Raw genomic sequence first — 17,530 nt, forward strand, 5'->3', positions numbered from 1 at the left:
TGTCGGAAGATCCATGCGGCTTTTCGCGGATGATGCTGTAGTATACAGAGAAGTTGCAGCATTAGAAAATTGTAGCGAAATGCAGGAAGATCTGCAGCGGATAGGCACTTGGTGCAGGGAGTGGCAACTGACCATTAACATAGACAAATGTAATGTATTGCGAATACATAGAAAGAAGGATCCTTTATTGTATGATTATATGATAGCGGAACAAACACTGGTAGCAGTTACTTCTGTAAAATATATGGGAGTATGCGTGCGGAACGATTTGAAGTGGAATGATCATATAAAATTAATTGTTGGTAAGGCGGGTACCAGGTTGAGATTCATTGGGAGAGTACTTAGAAAATGTAGTCCATCAACAAAGGAGGTGGCTTACAAAACACTCGTTCGACCTATACTTGAGTATTGCTCATCAGTGTGGGATCCGTACCAGATCGGTCTGACGGAGGAGATAGAGAAGATCCAAAGAAGAGCGGCGCATTTCGCCACAGGGTTATTTGGTAACCATGATAGCGTTACGGAGATGTTTAGCAAACTCAAGTGGCAGACTCTGCAAGAGAGGCGCTCTGCATCGCGGTGTAGCTTGCTCGCCAGGTTTCGAGAGGGTGCGTTTCTGGATGAGGTATCGAATATATTGCTTCCCCCTACTTATACCTCCCGAGGAGATCACGAATGTAAAATTAGAGAGATTAGAGCGCGCACGGAGGCTTTCAGACAGTCGTTCTTCCCGCGAACCATACGCGACTGGAACAGGAAAGGGAGGTAATGACAGTGGCACGTAAAGTGCCCTCCGCCACACACCGTTGGGTGGCTTGCGGAGTATCAATGTAGATGTAGATGTAGATGTAGTTTAACTGTGCAATTTCCCCTCACACCCCCAATCCTCCCCTCACCCCATGAACCAGCCACAAAGGATTGTCCCCTTCGTCACCCAGTACCACCCAGACTGGAAGAATTAAACCACTCAAGATACTTCCATCCCCACCTAAAGTGGTGTTCCGTTGCCCACCCAACCTCCACCACATCCTAGTCAATCCCTATCCCACATCCAGTCCCAACCTCTTGCCACAAGGATCATACCCCTGTGAAAGACATGTGCAAGACCCATCCCATCCACCCAGCCAGCACTTCCCATTCCAGTACTGAAACAGGTTTATCCTACCCTATCAGGAGCCAGGCCACCTGCGAAAGTAGTCGTGTCATTTACCAGCTCTGATGCAATCACTGCACAGCTTTTTATATTGGTATGATTACCAACAAGCTGTCCACCAGGATTAATAGCCAACACCAAACTGTGGCCAAGAGCTAATTAGACTACCCAGTGGCACAACATGCAGCTTGATGTTATATTATTTCAATGGCTGCTTCACTACCCAAACCATATGGATCCTTGCCTCCACTAACAGTTTTAATGAACAGCGTAGATTGGAGCTTTCCTTACAAAACAGTCTCCGAGTCTCTGCTCCTGTAATTATCCCGGCCTCAATCTATGGTAACATACAGTCCGCACACCCCCCATTTAACAGTTTACACCCCCTCTGTCCTAACATTTTATCCCCATTCTCGTCTCACATCCTGTTTAGTTGACACCATCTGCCAATGCATCCATCAGTATTTTTACACTCCTCTCTTGTTTTGCTCCTTTTTTCTCCCACCTCATTGCCCCAAAAGCTCCTTCTGCTGTACCTATGGGCATTCTAGTTCCTGCACAGTCTACCAGTCAGTCAGTCTCTCTCTCTCTCTCTCTCTCTCTCTCCCCCCACCTGTACATTGCTATCCCTTCCTCTTCCTCGCCCCCTCCAGATTGCAGCTTGCATCCCACGTGATAGCTGCATTACAGCCTGAGATGCTGGAGTTGGCAGCCGTGTGTGCATGAGGTGTGCTTGCTTGTATGTATGAATGGTGTGCGTTTCTCTTTTGCTGATGATGGCTGTGGCCAAAAGCTTTATGTAAGTGTCTTACTTGTGCCTGTCTGCAACCTAATGTGTCTTCTTTTCATTATTTCACCCTGGATTTTCTGTTGTTTGAAAAGAAACAAAAGTCACATCTAAAACAAAAGGTCATTCTGAACACATCTACATTTCTAATGTTAAGTACAGCTAAGTGTCACTATGCCACAATTCTCTAGAGAGCGTTAGTTCAGTAAGGTATGAAGTAGAGCTTCGTGGTTGGAAAGCAGGAGAGGGGTATAAGCCGATTTAAGCTTTATGTTAAATTATGGTGAGTGGCCACAAAGCTCTATCAATCTGGTTGTTAGCCACAAAACGTGGTCTAACCCTGGAGAACAGTGTAAACATGTTGGGAAGTGTGTCTAAAGCAATTTGTCACCATTGGCTCATGTACATGTTACATGTGCCTACATGTGGGTGTGGTTAGCAGGTCAGTAAAGTTTTACTGAACTGCAGGTAAAAAACAAGATTTTGAAAAGGTAATAAATAGACAAAGGTCCACAAGAAACCTTAATACAATGATGTATCAGAACAGGACCAGAGCTATGGATGAATTATTGGAAGTGCCAAAGTATAAAACAAATGACATGCAGCATGTTATGTTATTGATTTTGACTTTTATTCCAGTTTAAAGCTTTCATTTTTTCAGTTATTTGTCTATATTCCATAAATAAATACATTCCCCTCAAAAACAACAAACAACAAATTTAAAACTGTTCACAGCGATTTTTTTTTTACATAAAAGGCGTTCTTCAGCTTCAAAAACAGACAGGTACAAAAATGTAATAAATAATTCAACATACAAGATTATCTTGCAATATGCCTCAAAATGGCCATTCAAAACATTTAATTAATGCTCATAATTGGCTCTGCAAAATTTACCCGTAACATTCATCATAAACTGTACATTTAAGGCACCTCAACAATAATATTATTGTATTACAATGTAAACAGTGCAAAAATATATACTAACATTTCAGTACTAGTTACACACTTTACATACAACTAATTTTACAGTGTCTACTATGCTTTTCCAACTGATACTCTCGACTGTCTGAAACATGTCTCACTTTTGTTGAATTGTAAAGTTCTTTTCTTTTTTCCGTATGTCTATTTACAATCTGTGTAATGTCATATGATCGCATGTTGTCCATTTTTTGTTTTCCAAAGTAATACTGATATCAGAAGCCAATATCAGTTATGTTTTAAGCAATGCAACACATATTATATCAGAGAAAAGAGATTACTAATTGGTGGAAAACACGGCAGGAGATTGTTGAGAATTTCCAACCTTGTTGCACAGTTACGTCACAGAAGCAGAATCCAAAGATCAGAATAGGCATCTATGTACAAGGGATTACTACCATCCAATGGCATATTACTAATGTCAGTAGTGTCAGTCTGTTCTTATCACGATAGACAGAAAGGAGGGAGGGGAAGGGTGGAGAAAGAAAGAAAGAAAGAAAGAAAAAATATACAGTAGTTTATAAAAATTAGGTAATTCCTTCGTAGGACTTCTCGGAACATCAGTCTTTCGAGATAAGACGGACAATTGTGGAGATGATGACTTTTCCTCGCTCGTGAGTCACTAGGTCCAACTGTGGGTCCTTTATCTTATCCACCAGCAGCTTCACAAGTTCATCTCTCATTGCGCTAAGCAACTGGCCCACCTGGAAGGGAAACAAATACAACAATTACCATTTTCAACAAAATGTGACACTTTGTGAAAGAAAGTATGGACTTTACGTTCTGTGTGGCTTTCATTGACTGCAAAGATACTTTTGAGAGGAAAAGAGGAGGAGGAGGAAAGAAAATATTGGACCTACTCATTATAAACACTTACAAGACATTACATGTGAAACCTATTGTTTTTGCTTTAGTACAGAACAATGGCAAGTGACAGTAAAGAGTAGTGGAAAATTTGGGATGGAATGACAATATTGCGAAAAGGATAAATTGCTACTCAACATCTCCACCATATGGTAAGTACCAATCTATCCTTTTCATAATATTGACAGTTATGGAAAGTGCATTTAAATACACAGAGTATTGTATCCCTTTGTTTTTTCTGTGCATGTTTCGATAAGCACACACTGAGGTGGCGAAAGTCGTGCATTAGCAATACGTACAAATGCAGATGGCAGTAGCATTCCATACACAAGGGCAGTGCATTGGCAGAGCTGTGATTTGTATTCAGGTGATTCATGTGAAAAGTTTTCTGACATGATTATGGTCACACAGTGGTAATTAACAGACTTTGAGCGGAATGGTAGCTGGAGCAGGACACATGGGACATTCCATTTCAGAAGTCATTAGAGAATTCAATATTTTATGATCCACAGCTGTTAAGTGTCAGCTATTAAGTGACTTTTTTTGAAAAATCTGGTAAGCTTTTGCATAGAGTTGTCAGTGATATCAGACAAGCAACACTGTGTTAAATAACTCCAGAAATGTCCATTGTGGCAGTGCAACCAAATATGCCATTGGTGGGCTATGTCACCAGACGACAGACGCGAGTACCTTTTGCTAACAGCACGACATCACATACAGCACTTCTCCTGGGCTCATGACCATATCGATTGGACCCTAGATGACTGGAAAACTGTGGCCCAGTCAAATGAGTCCTAATTTCAATTGGTAAGAGCTGATGGCGCACATTCAAGTGTGGTGCACATTCAAGTGTGGTGCACACCCCCACGTAGCCGTGGACCCGGGATGTCAACAAGGCAAAGTGCAAGCTGGTGGTAGCTCCATAATAGAGTGGGCTGTGTTTACATATGGACTGGGTCCTCTGGATGTCTGACTACTTGGAGGCCATTTGCAGCAATTCACGGACACCATGTTCCCAAACAACGATGAAATTTTTATGGACGACAATGCATTATGTCACCTGGCCACACTTGTTCGCTATTGGTTTGAAGAACATTCTGGACAATTAGAGTGAATGGTTTGGCCATCCAGATCATCTGACACGAATCCCATCAAACACACGTGGGACATAATTGAGAGGTCAGTCAGCGTACAAAATCCTGCACTGGGAACACTATAGTAGCAGCACGACTCGGTATTTCTGCAGAGGACTTGCCACGTCAAATTGCAGCACTACATTGGGCAAAAGGAAGTCCGGTATGATATTAGGAGATGTCCCATCACTTTTGGCAGTGTAGTTTCAAAAGCTTAAATGTGGGCATGTCACTTGTAAAAAAATTTTACAGCAATCACAATGAGTTTGCAACCTATGGCAACACGACTGATGCCTATCACTCTCGTCGAATGGAGTAACTTGTGGACAGACCTGAATAATATAATCATTGTGGCCTTTGCTACTGGGCTGTTGAAGTGCAGATGCACAGGAAGTGACATACACATGCTAATTGCCTTAGTCATGAGTACACATTGTTCCATTTCACTGTGTTTACATCCATCGCACCTCCACATTCACACTTCATTGACAAATTATTTTCATGCAATAATTTATGACTCTCGTGAATCTGATGGTCACAATTGTTCATTACACGGACTTGCTTCTTCAGTATTTGGATTAGCTAAACCACTGTATTATCATTGTAAGCCTATGTATTTACATGTTAATAAGCTGAATTTCAATTATCCCTTCCCAGAAAATTTTTTAAAGTTGAAGTACTGGAATTCAAATCAACAAATATGTATTTATGATGTTGCAATAGTTGTGGTGATAAGAATTATAATACAATGTTCCTTTGGGCATGCACGTCCGAAGGAACACTGCATCGTTCTTCTTAACTACACAGGTATTGCAATGTCGTATTCATCCACAAATAGCAGGCAGTGACTTTCAATTAAAATCTCCTCCCCTGTATGGGAATTACATAATGTGTGTACAAGTGTCAGATTGTGATGCAGGAACGAAGATATATATGGAAGTTTGGGTCTGGCCACGTGTCGTGCACGGATAGCCAAAGCCATTAAGGCGACCTCTCGTGTAAAGCAAGAAATCGGAGTTTGAGTCCTGATTCGGCACAAAATTTCATTGACATTATTCCCTCATATAGCTGATGGTTATTTGTAATCAGAACTGCAAATAAATTTCATGAAATACATATATTACAGCAGCCTGTTAAAGGGGATAAATGGCAGTATCATAGCATTAGCTTCCCAGATTTTCAAAAAAGTCATGTAATAGCTTTGAAAATATCAAGGATACAGTAGTATGCAGCGTCTTTTTGTTACATACTATTCATATGTACACTCAATTCTTAGCTATGGCATTCTGTTTTGGGAAACAAATGCACAAAATATGAACACAATTTTCAATCTCCAGTAAGTAGCCATAAGAATTATAACCAAAAATACTAGTCGAGCTTATTGTAAAGATCTGTTCGAAACACTGGGGATTTTAATTGCTCCGTGTGAATACATTTACCAATCAATTGTACACATCAAAAATAACATTGGAAATTACTGCACAAACAGCTCTGTCCATGGCCATGGAACATGAGTTAGACTTAACTTACATTTATCAAGAAAGAATAAACATTAAACTCAAAACAGTGTTTTCTATCAAGGAATAAAACTGTACAATAAATTACCAAAAGAGATTAAAAAAATTGCAAAAATACACGCATTTAAAATGGCAGCTAAAAAGTATCTGTTATGCATTGAAGGATTACTTAGACAAAACAGAGTAGGAGTCTGGTTAAAAAAAGCTGTTCAAATAAATAATAATAACAATAACAACAACAACAACAACAACAACAATAATAATAATAATAATAATAATAATAATAATAATAATAATAATAATAATAATGATTATAAAACCTCCAATATTCCACATAACACCTTCACACTGTGTTTTTTTCCCTTCTTTTTTTTCCTTTTCTAGAAAAACTTACCCCCAAGCTATGCACAGCACAATACTAACACTTCTTCCTCTTCCTGAGCTCAATGTTTCACTCATTATAGAGGGATGCTGACTCCATTTTTCAGGATAGCAAATAGGAAGTTGCAGTACAGAAAATGGCCCACAGATCACTAGTGTGTGTGTGTGTGTGTGTGTGTGTGTGTGTGTGTGCGTGATGAAACAATGTGTGTATAGTGTGTGCAGTGACTGGTAGTGAGATATGAGTTAACAGCGCGGCATTTAAAAAAAAAAAAAAAAAACTCACGAGATAGATAAGCATGATTGACAACTACATACTGGTCAATAAATAAAGATTAAACAATAAACAATAAATTAGTAACAATTAAAAACCGTATGTGCTATAGAAAGATTGCAACACTAAGTCATTATCAGAGAGTGAACCAGAGTTCATCCCAGAGAAACCCAGAGAGCATCCCAGAGTGCCCCTGTGGGCTACAACACTAAGAAGAATCGCTTCTCGGCTTTTGGCAAGATCAATGTGTACAAGTGTTTAATATATAACAAAAATAGCATTAACACGTCTCCTGTTCTTTGTACATAAGCAAAATGGCTTATCTGTAAGTACAACTGCTGTACCATAATTCCTGTCGCCCTGAACTCCAATAGAACAGGTACGATAACAAATAATGTCTCTATCATAATAGGACTCCAAACCTAATTGAGGCCCCTTACAATAGCAATAGCTAACCAACTATTACCAGTTACAACCTCTGTAGTTGTACAAGAAAAATGAATCTTAGCTCCTACAAAAGTAATAGGTCCATTTAATAGCTCTTCTTGTGCTACATTATTAGGAGTAACACTAAATGTACCCACGGTCTTGTACACAGGCAATCTTGATCTTCTTGTATATCTTCTCCTCCTGTACGGCGTGGCTGTGTGCTCAGTGCTGCTGCCTCGAGTGAAATGAGCGTGCAGCTGCCTGTACTGCAGAAGTTACTACTGATAAGCGCCACCACACTGGGCGCGGCAGGAAGCAGCACGCTGATAATCCAACATGGCGGCCGGAAAAGACACTTTTGCCAGCAGATCGCGCTTAGTTGAAACTATAGCGCGATCCTCCAGGCTCTAGCGGCGGCCGAGTGAAACTCGTTCAAGGTCACCCGCCAATATGGCGGCGCACACAGCCACTGGGGCACTCTGGGATGCTCTCTGGGTTACTCTGGGATGAACTGTGGCTCACTCTCTGATAATAACTTAGTGTTGCAATCTTTCTATAGCACATACCGTTTTTAATTCTTACTAATTTATTGTTTATTGTTTAATCTTTATTTATTGACCTGGGTTGATATGCAGTGGGGTTGTCACATTGATTACAATGCATTCATTTTTGAGTGTATGATTAAATGTGTACATAAAAAGGAAAGACTAAAGTTTGCTACCAGCTGACTTTAGTCAACAAGTTATGAAAGTCTCAGATACCGGTTTAATATGTTCTATAAATAAACAAAGCTTTAATAATAAATAAATAAATAAACCTTTAAAGTTTAACAAACAGTTTTTGTTATATCCACATATCTGTGCACACTTCAGAGCTGCAGCAGAAATTGAGGAAGCCACCAGGAGGGACAGCTGTCTGCAGAAGAGTAACCCAAACTAATGTTAGGTCAATGAACTGTGACAGACTGTGGACAAACAACAGACCAGGGCAAGGACAAACAATCTACTTGACAATGAGGCACTAAGATAAGCCTTTATCCAATGATGACAACAAGGCCCAAAGAAGCACAGAGATAAATCCAAGACATGACCCAAGAAAATAACTGGGTGACAAGCTAGGTAGTTATCAAGCAGTTCTAGTTCAGTGATCTGATAGTATCAAGCATGAGCACTAAACAGACCATTTGTGCGCTGGGCGGCCACCTTATACCAGATACAGGGAACGCTATTGGCTGCCGTATGCAAGTGGCACAAGGTGGTTGTGCACTCACCGTGAGAGCACAGTGCCCTACAGCCACCCACTAACGGTCCTCTAACTCCACCTCCTCTGGCAGGCATTCAACCTCTGCAGCAACTAATCACAGATTTTTATTATTTCATTGTTGTTTTGTACAGGCCAACTAAACACCACAATGATCAATTACTGTGTTTGGAATGAGTTTTGATGTTCACATAGCTGTACCGTTCCTTTCTCTCCTTTGTCCAGAGAGCACGTCATCTTCCTCTGAGGTTTTTCATGGAACCTCACTTGCTTAAGCATTGTCTCGTCTTTTTAAATCTCTTTCTGTATCCCTAGTTGCTGCAGATTTTTAATCACTTCCATCAACCATGGTCAATGGGTCTTCCTCTTTTGCTAGCATGCGAAACACTGACTGGTCAACCCATTGGGATGCATCTTGTAGACATAAAAGACAAGCCACATCCAAGATTTTTTCATGGTACTTGTGGAGTTCCTGAATTGGTTTTCTGTCACATTTGTTACCTTTCTTAACTGGTAACCATATATTCCTCATACTTTACTCTCTCAGAATTCAAGTTTGTCTGTAAGGCCATTCCTGACAAGTGATAGACACTCTGAAGCATACAGGGCTTGGTGGGCCAGTTACAGCTTCTTTACTTGAGTAGATAATGCTATTCTTTCAGAAAGACTGCATTCTAGCCATTCTCCCACTTATTCAATCTTGATAATTTACACGGACAAAAGAAAATCCTTCTAAACCAAAGTGAAGCAAGCACAAAAATATACAGAGTGAAACCGAAATTTCAGAAGTTGTTCAGCGAAATTTTCTGAGCTGTTGGCTGAATGAAGGATCCAGGTGGACCAAATTTTGAAGCAACCATTGAATTTGACCACGTTGGGCTCAGCTCCATTTTGCACCACTGGGAGGAGAGCTTTGTTTTTGGCCACAGTTTGGCGGTGCCCATTCATTCTGGTAGATGTCTGGTTGGTTGTCATATGACATAAAAATCTGTGCAGTGTTTGCAGCAGGGATAGTAGATGACATGGCTACTTTCACTTGTGGCCTAGTCTCTGATGGGATAGGATAAGCCTGGAGAAGATGATGCTGGATTGATGGAGTGGGAAGGTCTTGTACAGTCTTAAGACATAAAAACTGACCGCCGGTCGGCCGCTACAGAGACTAAGTTCGAGTCGTTCACTTAAGGTGGCCAATAAAACTGACCGCCCCTGACAACTCTAAGTCCGGCCATCTGCACAATCTGGCAAAATTGTAAGATGCGGAAGTGTCAGGAGGAAGTGTTGTCTACTTCCTAGATGTTGTCGAATTGTGTGAACCCGTGGTCTATTGGTAATCATCGTGAATTCTAAACTAAATTTTTACCACATTTTGGCCCTCGTCTAAAGTTATGAGTCTGATTGAACATTGAAGATAATTCGCTTCACATTCTACCCACCAGCAATAACAAGTACTTCCAGAAACAATTCCGCAGGACAGCTCGTGGCTGCGTCGCGATCACAACAGCTTAAGCTAGAGTGTTCCCTCGCGCTGCAGCGGCTACCGGCTACCGGCCACCGGCCTGATGCCATAAACCACCTAAAATCCGGCGCCGCCCAGGTGAACGCAGCGCAACGCTGTCAGTGTATGTATCAACTGTCATTTTCGAATTTTGAAGTTCTAGTTATCATCTTACAGTTAAGCATTGGATTTTGCATAGAGGAAAATCATGAACTACCGTTAAGCATTGTAAAATTGAGTCGCAAGTGGTAAAAGGTGCAACATCTACAATGCAATATTTACTTTTGGTACAACAGAGGGGTGAATGCAGGGTTGGCAGCTAGAAAGATTTGAACTGTGTGTCGAGCGAGTGCTTTTGGGAAAAATACGCCAGAAGTAGATATCTCTTGTTTCAACAAATATCACTATGGCATGAATGATTTTCCGCATTAAGGAAGTCTCGACTACTGATATATGTGATGGGTTACCATTTAGCCATCATGCGACATTTGCATTCAACAGGCAAAGTTCAGAAGTCTGGCGGAATGGGTACTGCATGCTCTAATTCGAAACAACAAAAATCAACGGAGTGACTATTACTGAACGTCATCAGGTCGCTCATTGAGCATTCCTATGCAGTACTTTTACTGGTGACGAGTTATGATGCCTTTATCATTAACTTCCTAAGAAGAAATGAAAGGCTGAGCCCCACCAAAAGACATAAACTCGAGCAAAGGGTAGTGTGAACATAATATTTTACATCTGATTGCTCCAAAAATGTGTTTTGGGCTACGAATTCTGCCCCAAGGGGTGTGTGCATCACAGCTGGAATTAGTTGCCAACAACTGAGAGACCTTTCGGTCGTAGTGTAAGGAAGTCGACCGAATAAACTACATCACCTGTGCTACTGCTTGATAATGCACTCTGTTGATTTGAGAAACAAAACTATCCAGGAGATTGATAGGAAAGTCGTCACTCAGGCACTTGTATTGATTGGGAAGTCCTCTCTCAAGCACTTGTCCCTCTCGTCATATACTCGTAAAATTTTACCTTTCCCGCTCTTTGTCGATCAACTGTCAAGGCAATTCATTTCTAGACGAAAATACTCTTCAAACTACACTGGTTTAATGACATTGTTAGAACCAGTAGGTTTCTACAGGTGTAAAATTTGTAAACTACTTTAGCACTGTCAGGTTGTTTTAGATATCACGAAAGGAAATTCTGCTGCTGATTTATTTCTCTTTGATGATTATTGTTGTGTTCAGTAAACTGATGGAAAATTCAATGAAAATATTCACTGTACTAGTACAAATTAAATTCAGCTTACTACGGAAACATCATGACGGCAGTCTATCTTAATAAAGCATTAAGTATCTGTAAGACGATTGAGCCTATTTTAACACGAATTAGTAGGATATTACCGACTTTTGACATCGAAAAGGTCTGTATTTACTTCATGTCCTGTTTTATTCGCTAGTATTATGAAAATGTGGCAGTTCATAGATAAAATTATGTTTTCGCAACTAAAAATATGACAGCAGAAAAAAAAAAGTGGTATTATGAATTTTGCAGTTCCGTAAGGTTTTCGCTCCGACACCAAGAGGTACTAAAAGTAGCAAGACGAAATTTGCTCGAGCGTTGTCTTACGATTCCCTTATTGAGCTTGTATCTGCCTGCTTGTAGCTCTGCTACAAGTGAACAAAGGCCGCATACACCTGACAGGCAAGCACATTACCTAGGAGCTAGTGAACAGGTGGGATGTCTTTGACTTACTTATTGGCCCAGTAAGGAAGTAACTCGTCGGTCACAGAGTTTCCAAACATATTCTGCACTGTTGCCAAGTTTCAGTTATGCTGTCAAGAAGGATACAGCTGATGTGTTCTGTGAGGGACCTCGGAAATGACTATAGTTTCGTCTCAAAGTTGTGGGTGGCAAGGGCTGCAATATCCTACGAATGTAGTCGTCTGGACATGTTGGGAATGTGGGTCTCACGGGGAGTGTGCAAGGGGTAAGTCCCTGCAGGCGCACTATCTTCTGTGCCTTCAGTGGCTCAGATGGATAGACCATCTGCCATGTAAGCAGGAGATCCCGGGTTCGAGTCCCGGTCGGGGCACATATTTTCAACATGTCCCCAATGAAGTATATCAATGCCTGTTTGCAGCTAGAGTGTCCATTTAATTATCATTTCATTCTAAGGAAAGCTGCATGGTCATCAACAGTAACTGTTCTTTCGGGAACAGATACTACCTTCATATATAGTATAAATTTTGATATCACCTCACATTACTTTGTGAGAAAGTTCCCATTTTTTTTGAATTCAAATAGAGTGGACATTTCATCACTGGTAAATATTCTGATGACTAATGACATGATACCCGTTGCAATTCCTCCATGGCACCTGTGAGTAGAGTCTCATGTTGGTTACTATAAGAACACGCAGGCAGTGATGTCCACTCCTGCAGTCGGAGCCAAGGCGATTTCTTTCTGTTTACGGCGAAGCGTCTGCTCCAGTGTCCACGCTCAGCTAACATAAACAAATCGCGGCGGCATTGGGCACTGCTGATCACTGCACTTGTCGTGAGCCGTGACAACAAGAGCACACTGTCTCTCCTAATGATATTATGGAGTTAATACAGCTTACTTACTTAATGTAATATGCATGATGTGGGTTGGGTAAAAATTCAGTTTGTAACTTCCCATTGCATTAAAATAGTTTACAGTCATATTTGATGCAATATTTATTGTCTGTCTAATGTTAGTAGTATTGATTCAGACTGTGTGTGAACACACACACACACACACACACACACACACAGTCATTGATTCCAGTGATTTTGACGACTACTGTGTGTCGAAAAACACATGCACCAATCAAATCCTCAGTTGGCGTCGAGTGGATGAGATTTTTCAATTACTGTAAGGAGGAGACTGAAAGTAAATGGACTTTTATGCTAAAGAGCTGTGACAAAGCAAAGCTTGACCGATTATCAGATAACTGTCCACATGGGTTTTGAGGACGAGTATACTTTTAGTAACCAACCCACCCACCACCATTACGTGAGATTTCTCGAAGGCGCAGCGGCATTGATTTCATTATGTCATCGATAGTGTAGCGTGATGGTTTACTTCCCACCATACATTTTCTATATTCGTCCAAAGGTCGCTTGCATTTGTAGGTCCACATGGCAATGACCTTGTTACCTCTGCCTACATATTCTCTATCTGGTTGATGTTCGGTGATCGTGGAACAAACGGCAACAGCTTTATCCTCTCTTGGCCCTGAAACCAATCTTGCACTGCTGTGCTATTATGGATGGGGCTCTGCTCCTGTAAATACACTTATCTCATTACTTCATATATTTATATTTAAATAACGTATTTATAATAAGCACATTGTATTAGTACTTTCCATAGTGTGTAAGAATTCGGGCCCTGTCATAGATAAGTGATCTACATTCAGCAGTCCGATTAAGAAAGTGGTTTACCCAGTCTATCATGTGATGAGGGCTGTAGTCGGATATCCATATTAAGACTGACTGGCTGAATCCCATTAGAATGATCTGGCATCAAAATGAAATTACAGATATCGGATAATTTGAATGTCTGTATTGCAACAATGCTTCGCACATAATTCCTTTGATGGAGTAACATTTAGCAACTGTCTACGAAAAAGTGAGAAATATGTCTACTAGCAACAATGTAATGTAATTATAACCAATATTTATGTGATAGAAATATTGAATCGAACAATACACATATATTTTAGTGGTGGGAAGATACACCATACAGCATTTGCTGATGACATAATAATAATAATGATGATAATGATGATAATAATAATAATAATAATAATAATAATCCCATGCGGCGGATAGGGGAAAGCCTCCCACATATGGGTGGTACAAGGGAAATCAAATACTTGGGGTGAACCAAATACTACCACAATCCTGAACGGCTACTCAATCCGTTGAACCCAAAATCCAGACACGTCTCAGTGAAAATCACTGCTACTCTGGCCACTGTGTTAGCTCAATGAGCTGGGCTGAAAATATTTGCTTCCAAAGGCTTGAACACCCTCTGGTACTGTCTGGTCCTCGTATCACCCAGGCCAAACCAATGAAATACAAGCAAACATGAACTGTGCAAGCAAAGTCAACTTTACACCAGGTGGTACACAGCCCACCCGCCAATAGGCGGCAGCTGGATTTTCAGATTCTGGGGAGTCCAGGCTAGCACGGCAGAGAATATGGAAGATCTCTGGTAAATTTCCCTACAAGCAGAAAACATGCATTTGAAAACTAAACATCGATACATAGATCCAAACACGAAAATTAAATAATTTCGCATAAGAAATCGACCGACAAAAAATTCTCATCCTTGCTCTTCAAGAACCACAACTAACTGACAATGAAACCTTGCATTACGGAAACTATCGCATCTTAAAAAACAAAACACAACAAAAGGTAGCGAAATGTGCACCAATCTTTGGCACGGCATTTTTCGAACACAGATCTATCAGCAACTCTGTCAAAGAAATCACACCCGTCAACAATCGACTTATGACTATGCTCATCCAGACCCCCAATAAAAAATATACACTCATCGATGCACATGCTCCCACCAACATCAAAAATAAGAAAAACACGGAAAATGTCAAAAAATTCTGGAACACACTCTAAAGAATCATGAACAAAGTTCACCAAGATGACGTGAAAACTAATGGGAGACTTCAACTCTCTATTTAGGACAGAAAAAAAAAAACCTATAGAAAAATCATTGATACAAATTCAACACACCGAAACACTTACACCAAGGGCTCAGATCTGACTGACATTTGCCACAAATTCAACCTCAAAATGATGTCTACCCACTTTATATATGTTTGGAAACTCTGTGACCGACGAGTTACTTCCTTGATGGCACAGAACTAGCCTGCTAAATTCACTTGATATTATCGTGTCATTTCAATTGAATAATGTGATTTTCTCGTGAAATGTGACATAAGGGGATCAGTTGATGCTTTTGAGTCAACGAAAGCCATTCCACACGGGAAATACAAATACTCTCGTCTCTTATGTTGCGATTTATCTGTCATAGCGGCTACTGGGCCAATAAGTAAGTCAAAGACATCTCACCTGTTCACTAGCTCCTAGGTAATGTGCTTGCCTGTCAGGTGTATGCTGCCTTTGTTCGCTTGTAGCAGAGCTACAAGCAGGCAGATACAAGCTCAATAAGGGAATCGTAAGACAACGCTCGAGCAAATTTCGTCTTGCTACTTTTAGTACCTCTTAGTGTCAGAGCGAAAACCTTACGGTACTGCAAAATTCATAATACCACTTTTTTTTTTCTGCTGTCATATATTTAGTTGCGAAAACATAATTTTATCTATGAACTGCCACATTTTCATAATACTAGCGAATAATACAGGACATGAAGTAAATACAGAACTTTTCGATGTCAAAAGTCGGTAATATCCTACTAATTCGTGTTAAAATAGGCTCAATCGTCTTACAGATACTTAATGCTTTATTAAGATAGACTGCCGTCATGATGTTTCCGTAGTAAGCTGAATTTAATTTGTATTAGTACAGTGAATATTTTAATTGCATTTTCCATCAGTTTACTGAACACAACAGTAATCATCAAAGAGAAATAAATCAGCAGCAGAATTTCCTTTCGTGATATCTAAAACAACCTGACAGTGCTAAAGTAGTTTACAAATTGTACACCTGTAGAAACCTACTGGTTCTAACAATGTCATTAAACCAGTGTAGTTTGAAGAGTATTTTCGTCTAGAAATGAATTGCCTTGACAGTTGATCGACCAAGAGCGGGAAAGGTAAAATTTTACGAGTATATGACGAGAGGGACAAGTGCTTGAGAGAGGACTTCCCAATCAATACAAGTGACTGAGTGACGACTTCCTTACACTACGACCGAAAGGTCTCTCAGTTGTTGGCAACTAATTCCAGCTGTGATGCACACACCCCTTGGGGCAGAATTCGTAGCCCAAAACACATTTTTGGAGCAATCAGATGTAAAATATTATGTTCACACTACCCTTTGCTCGAGTTTACGTCTTTTGGTGGGGCTCAGCCTTTCATTTCTTCTTAGGAAGTTAATGATAAAGGCATCATAACTCGTCACCAGTAAAAGTACTGCATAGGAATGCTCAATGAGCGACCTGATGACGTTCAATAATAGTCACTCCGTTGATTTTTGTTGTTTCGAATTAGAGCATGCAGTACTCCTCCGCCAGACTTCTGAACTTTGCCTGTTGAATGCAAATGTCGCATGATGGCTAAATGGTAACCCATCACATATATCAGTAGTCGAGACTTCCTTAATGCGGAAAATCATTCATGCCAGAGCGATATTTGTTGAAACAAGAGATATCTACTTCTGGCGTATTTTTCCCAAAAGCACTCGCTCAACACACAGTTCAAATCTTTCTAGCTGCCAACTCTGCATTCACCCCTCTGTTGTACCAAAAGTAAAAATTGCATTGTAGATGTTGCACCTTTTACCACTTGGGACTCATTTTTACAATGCTTAACGGCAGTTCATGATTTTCCCCTATGCAAAATCCAATGCTTAACTGTAAGATGATAACTAGAACTTCAAAATTCGAAAATGACAGTTGATACATACACTGACAGCGTTGCGCTGCGTTCACCTGGGCGGCGCCGGATATTAGGCGGCGGGTGGCGTATGGCCGGTAGCCGCTGCAGTGCGAGGGAACGCTTGAGCGTAAGCTGTTCTGATCGCGACACAGCCATGAACTGTCCTGTGGAATGGTTTCTGGAAGAACTTGTTATTGCTGGTGGGTAGAATATGAAGCGAATTATCTTCGATGTTCAATCAGACTCATAACTTTAGACGAGGGCCGAAATGTGGTAAAAAAAATACAGTTGGAAGCAAACAGTTACTAGAATGTTATGTAGGTCTCATTTAATCCAAAAGTATTTACATTCAAAAGGAACTTCCCTACAACATATATAAGTAAGTTTGTGCCAAAGTAGAACATTGTCTAGACAGTCAACAATGCTTTAAGTCTTATGCCTATGCCTGTGAACCACTCAGCTCCTCTCCCTCACTCCTTCCGTTAGTTTTATTCTGCCCAGGGACTTTCTAACATCATACCAGAAAAAAAAAAAAAAATTCTGTACTTCACAACACAAGTATGCCTCATGCAACCAGAGCACCAGAAACCAATATTACACGCAAAGCTAAACTGGAACAAACACAAAACTTCTCCATCTATAGGTAACACGAATAAAT

The 17,530-nt window shown here is 40.5% G+C and overlaps 1 protein-coding gene across 1 annotated transcript in view; it reads right to left on the reverse strand.

The window, feature by feature from the left end:
• Positions 1-2,595: 2,595 nt before the first annotated feature.
• The window catches only part of LOC124716912 (putative ATP-dependent RNA helicase DHX57), a 232,224-nt gene continuing 217,289 nt past the window's right edge, over positions 2,596-17,530 (reverse strand). Inside the window, exon 23 of the mRNA XM_047243480.1 lies at positions 2,596-3,622. Coding sequence (XP_047099436.1) covers positions 3,479-3,622 — 144 coding nt within the window. The 3' untranslated portion in view covers positions 2,596-3,478. The remainder of the gene's footprint in view (positions 3,623-17,530) is intronic.

Source organism: Schistocerca piceifrons, chromosome 9 (assembly GCF_021461385.2).
Source record: "Schistocerca piceifrons isolate TAMUIC-IGC-003096 chromosome 9, iqSchPice1.1, whole genome shotgun sequence".
NCBI classification, from domain to species: Eukaryota; Metazoa; Arthropoda; class Insecta; order Orthoptera; family Acrididae; genus Schistocerca; species Schistocerca piceifrons.